At 31.0% G+C, this 6,394-nt stretch overlaps 1 protein-coding gene across 1 annotated transcript in view; it reads left to right on the forward strand.

Annotated features, from left to right (window-relative positions):
• Positions 1–3,831, forward strand: part of LOC100163094 (facilitated trehalose transporter Tret1) — a 13,554-nt gene extending 9,723 nt beyond the window's left edge. The window contains exons 3-6 of the mRNA XM_029491658.1: positions 1,095–1,373; positions 2,057–2,365; positions 2,598–2,706; positions 2,969–3,831. Of these exons, the coding sequence (XP_029347518.1) occupies positions 1,095–1,373; positions 2,057–2,365; positions 2,598–2,706; positions 2,969–3,273 (1,002 nt within the window). The 3' untranslated portion in view covers positions 3,274–3,831. The remainder of the gene's footprint in view (positions 1–1,094; positions 1,374–2,056; positions 2,366–2,597; positions 2,707–2,968) is intronic.
• The last annotated feature ends 2,563 nt before the right edge of the window (positions 3,832–6,394 follow it).

Here is a 6,394-nt window from a genome sequence, read left to right on the forward strand (position 1 = left end):
ATATCTAGATAATTTTACTTATCTGGTCTCAACACTGGTTATGATTTATGGTAGGTACGTACATTAGTACATCTAATATGACAGACGATTGCGGGAAAATCTCTGACAACTATACGAATATAATATTGAAGAGAGTAAGGAACACTATCACGTCTGTGGTTTTTGTTTAAAATACAGATATATTATTAATAAATAAATTAATAATTTTTCACTTACAGGAATATTATTAATTATTATATAGATACTAAGCATGTGAATACGTGTAAGCTGATAAAATACATACCATGAAAGCAATAAATTAGGTTTATATTTTTTTATTGTATGCAAGATCTCAAAAACTATTTTAAGAGGTATATTGCACACGTTTTTTTCAGTCGTTTTGACTATTTTACCATATTTTACATATTTTATTCATACATTTTCTGTATCACGAATTTAATTAATTGATTACAAATAATAAACATGATTTTCGTAAATAAGATGACTACAATTTTTAATATTAGGTAATATAATTTAATTATTAACTATTTACACTTGTGCAAATTTCAATTAAATATTGTTTGTTTATGTTTTAAGTTCAAATGACATAAAAGAATTATTATATAACAGCATACTTTGTGGCTGCGATGTACTTGAATAATATAATAACAAATAACAATTTATTATTATAATATCATAACTGCGTATAACTATAATATAATATATCTATTCAATTTCAGTTTCCATCCATATGGTTCATTTTTAAACAAATTTAATACCTATATTAAAAAACTGTTTGGAATCGTTTATATAATATTACAATCATGATTCACGATATCAATCCACTATATTGGCTCATTCGTATACGAATTATTATAATAATATGTAAGCTACGCCATCATCGTAATTATTATAATACGAATTAGGGCGTATTCACCTTATAGACATATAGTATAGTTGACACTGTGAATCCCATTCGATTGCTGTTTATAATATGCATATTTGTATTATATTTGAAGTATAACATAACATAATATGGAATTACGGTCGATTAGTGAATCTCGCTATTTGTATATGTTTAGGATTGTACATAATAACGTATTATTATTATTTAGATGCGTTTGAGATCGTCGTTGGGCACACTGATGCAGTTCTTCTTGGTCGTCGGATTTTTACTCGAATACATTGTCGGACCATACACTTCATACCTGACGTTGGTCATCGTGTCCCTGGCGACACCCGTCCTGTGTTTCGGCATGTTCGTGTGGATGCCGGACTCGCCACAATCGCTGTTGATACGGCCAGGGGGAGAGCAGAAGGCCATGGAATCGTTGAGGTGGTTGCGCGGTAACCCACAAGAGACAGCTCTGATCAAAGAGCTCGAAGAGATCAAGGTACGTACACAAGAACATTATCCCTCCGTAATATTATACGACGCATATATTATGTACTGTCACCGGACACGCGGTTTGATGGTTTTTTTTTTTTTAATGAGAGAGGGCTTAATAGTCAAAACCATCTGCTATACAAAAACATAATAATTTGTTGTCTTTTTAATATTTTTAAATGTAATTGTTAATTACAATGTTTCTGTTTTTTTACCTATGTATTTGTGCCGAATATTATTTATTAAACCATCATAGTATACTATATACTTATATTTGATAAAATATTCTTTAATGTAATACCTATTTAGCATTAATTATGTTATTAATTTCAGTCATTATTTTATGTGTAGTGTGTACCATAAGCTAAGAACATCACGAGCCGTCCCTGAACCATATATATCTAATAATACTCAAACCTTATCTCATAAAAGTCGTCCAAACTTCCAATCATATACTTATAAGTTATAATAAAGCATATTATAATATTATAGGTCACGCGTGTTGATTTTCCAATAAAAAAAAAACCATAGAAAAACACCCTTGAAAACGTTTTAAAAAAAATGACTCTTAATTATATATCGTTTACACATTATGGACTTTACTATATGTATTGTATTTAGTAGGGAAATAATGATAGTATATAATATATATTTATAGTAATAAATACTAATCCATCGTTTGCATTACAGAAATCCGTTGACGAATCGAAGAAACAAAAGTCTGGTTTCGGCGAACTTTTCTCCAACAGAGGTAACATCAAGGCGGTGATCATATCCTGTGCCATGGTAGCTTGGCAGCAGCTCAGCGGCATCAACGTGGTGCTGCTGTACAGCGAGAAAATTTTCTTGAAAACTGGCGTCGAACTCTCTGCCAGCGTGTCCACAATAATCGTCGGGACGGTGATGTTGTTCGCTGCCGGTCTGACGCCGACATTGGCTAAGATAACTACCATGAGAATGCTGCTGTACATTTCGGCAATCGGAATGGCAATTACTGACGTAAGTACGAAATATATTAACCAAGTCTCAACATCGGTCATATACCTGCATAGGTACACGTATGTTTAAATATAAAATAATATTATTAATTTGAACGCGAGTCGTTCAACTATATTATAATATGTTAACGCTTTCTGAAATATTATTCACTTTGTTACTTATACCTACTGCAGTGCACAGTATATTATTTAATATTTTTATAAAAGTCCATTTTTCTATTGTTATACTTCAGGGAACGCTTGGCCTGTTTTTCTACTTACAAGAATCAGGAAGTGATGTGAGTTCTATCGGATGGTTACCGGTCACAAGTTTGGTGCTTTTCATTATCACTTATTGTCTTGGTACGTTATCTACATATTTTTTTTTAAACCGTATAATGAAACAATATGATATGTTGTGCCGGTGATTATATATTACCGTATATGGTATGTTGGTATGTTACTACCTGTCTAATATTGAGTATTGACTACCTATACAAAGTTTTAGATATTACATATAGTACTTAGGTATACTTATATGACTATATGCGTATACCATACCTGATGGACCTATAGAGATGAACACTAATGACTTGAACCTATTACATTTTGAAACAATTTTCAGGTTTCGGTCCGCTGCCATGGGCTATTATGGGAGAGATATTCCCGACCAATCTTAAGTCCGGGGCTTCGGCTTTAACGGCCAGTTTCTGCTGGCTTCTGGGCTTCGTATTGACAAAGTTGTTTAGTGCGGTGTCCGATGCCATCGGCATATATTCTGTATTTTGGATATTTGCCGTGTGCTGTATATTTGCGCTGTTGTTTACGGCGTTTTTGTTGCCACAAACCGAAGGCAAGACACTTCAAGAAATCCAGGACATATTGCACGGCAGAAACAAGTCCTCGAACCACAAAATGACCAGAGCATGATACATGATACAATTTTGTACAAAAGTGACTGATTATTTTTCATTTGATTAAAGCTTCTCTAAATTGTCTACACTATATTTATATTTATGAAATATAATATTTCATAAATATAAATATATGTGAAAGACAACAGCCAATAAATTAATTATTGTTAGTCTTAAAACCAGATATTAGGTACATAATATATAGGTACATTAATACGATTCAAAAATCAATACTGTAAATTTTGTACTCAATATTTTTATTTTTTTTTATTTTATATAATGAAGACTTTACTTATACATTATTTGTTTATTGTAATAATATTATTAATATTTAAAAGAAACTTATCACACACCACTATTCCATCAAACACGATCCAATGCCGTGGTAGGTGCACTTTTATCATTATAGTTTACAATTGTATCCGTGAAATAGGTATATATTTTGTCACACTATTGAATAACATTATAATATGTATACCAATAATATGTAAATTTATTATTTTTTCATTTGTTAAAATCAAAGAGTAAAAATATTTTTGTAGCATTTGTTGAATATATTATAATTTTTTAAGTATTTATGGTGCATTATAATATTTTCAAAACAGGCAAGTAGATATACAAAAATACATTTTCGGAAGAAGATGGAAAAATACAAATATATATTATCCACATGTCATGCACATGCATTTAGATACCTACCAATAAATTAAGGATGGGTATGAACAATAGACCATTGGTATATTGTTTGTTTAATACAAAATCAACCTCAGATAAAGGTTAATCTAGTATTTACTTATCTAATCAAAATTAAATTTACCTTAAGTATAATTTTTATTTTTATAGGTATTAATACTATAATTTATTATACCATTGTAAAATGGTTAATCCATTATCCAAATCTAAATGTTATTTTACTTTAATATATTATTGATATACCTGTCTAAAAAAGACAATAAATAACTATTTCTAAGTAAATAATTAGATATACCTAATACCTACCTACATTGTAGACTTCTCTGTTTACCACTCGCCTGGTTATGATGGTTATTATATCAATATAAATTGTTTCTAATGGTTAATATTATCAAACGCATATTAGTATATTTTACTATGCATAAGTACATCCATCACTTTATACAAGTGCATAAAGTAGCTAAACAGTAGTTGCGCAATCACAATAAAATATAATATAATATTTCACATTATATTAGTTACCTATACGTAGGCTATGCTAAAAAATGGCTTAATATTGGGCTCGACTTAGCAATGGTTATACAACAGTTGAGCAGTATTAGCTAAGTGAAACTGAGCAATGTTATGCTATCATTTATTGCTGTTCATAATAAGTATTAACTTAACATAATTTATATTTTTATACATTTATAATATTCAAATAAATATCAAAAAAAATGTTATACAAAGTACATGTCATTAGGTAGGTACGTTCATTAATTTGCAGCAGGGGCGTACCCAAGGGGGGGTTTTCGGGTCCGGACCCCCTCCATTGAGATATCTACATTTACACAATTGTTTAATAGTAAATCGTATTATAAGAGTAGGTTTACAGTGTATTTTAATATTTCCCATTATCTTCAGTATACAAAGGTTATAGATTATATTATTATATTATAATTTATAATGTATAAACCGTGTTTAATTTATATTACTATTGTAACTACTAACTATATTATAGTTATTAACAGTAATATGTTGGTAATGAATTAAACTTTAACTATAATTAGAGAACAAATAAAATAAAAATTTTGGACCCCCCCCCCATAAAAAAATTCTGGGTACGCCTCTGATTTGCAGCACTTAATTTCGAGAAAAACACACAGTGTTCGATTTTGGTATTAAACTATAAGTAAAAATGTTTTTAAGCACGAGTCAATGATAACCAGGCAATTAACTATTTAGATTATTAAAAAAAAGTGAGCTGTAGCTGGACGCCTGGCAGATGTTGACCATCGAAATTATTTTGTATAAAAAAATTCATGAAAATTGAAAGTATGGCTTATTAAAGGAAATAAACATAGCATAATCAATAACAGAATATTTAGATTTTTTTAAGAATATTTATTCTTTATTTTAAAGGCGCGTTGGATGTTCGCGAGTGTGGCGACGTCACCACGCCACAGCCTCCCCACACACCGCATTAGATGTTCCGCATAAAAAATAATTATCCCTATTACAAAATATCTTCTATCGTACTGCATTTTCATAGTCAAAATCCAAGTTTATAGTACGAGTTGTAAGTATAGTTACTAGTTACTACTCTAGTCCAAAGCACTTCAATAGAGTCTATAGACAGCTTCATTCTCCATGGAGCAATTCATCCTAGCATTCATCCAGCTTAATTCTAATGGTCATTAGTCAGCTAGGCAGTCAGGTAGTTTAATATGCAACTTGAAATAACGTCCATTATCGTCACCGCTATGATCTTTGCTACGATATAAACGACGGTAGTTTACGACAGGTAAATTCCCAAACGACTAACCGTAATACCTGTGTAACGATTTGGGGTCGATATATCGGTATAGTGCAGTGGTTTTCAACCTGTGCGTCGCGACTCCCTGCAGGGGCGTCGTCGGTTATTATCAAATGAGCCGCGTTCGAAAACTAAAAAAAAATTGTAATAATTTATAGTTTTTGTTATCTACTTTTCGCTGCCGTGTAAGTCTGCACGCCTAATCATGTTGTACGCACTTGGGTATGTGAGAGATAGATCGGCCGATCAACAGATTTCGCCATTGAATAAAGTTGGATTGAATAATGTAAATTAATTGTTTGTTTTAAATTTGCGTACGGGAGCCGTATATTTGATTTCAAAATCAAAAGGAGCCGTAGACCCAAAAAGGTTGAAAACCACTGGTATAGTGTATGCTGTATGCCTACCGTTGTATAATTTAAATTTAAATTTAATATTCATTTTTAAAACAAAATACCAAAAATATCGGACATTCGGATAATATCAAAAATCCCGAAAGTTTAGTGTTCATTTTTCCTTTCTTTGACCACAAATGGCTATGTATCATTTCACAGTAAATTCAAGAGCGAATTCAATAGGTACTGCTCATCCAAATATTTTTAAAGTTATTGACATACTGACTGAAATAAAATCCAAGACGCTCGAAGTC

The sequence above is a fragment of the Acyrthosiphon pisum genome, chromosome A3, assembly GCF_005508785.2.
Source record: "Acyrthosiphon pisum isolate AL4f chromosome A3, pea_aphid_22Mar2018_4r6ur, whole genome shotgun sequence".
Lineage (NCBI taxonomy): Eukaryota > Metazoa > Arthropoda > Insecta > Hemiptera > Aphididae > Acyrthosiphon > Acyrthosiphon pisum.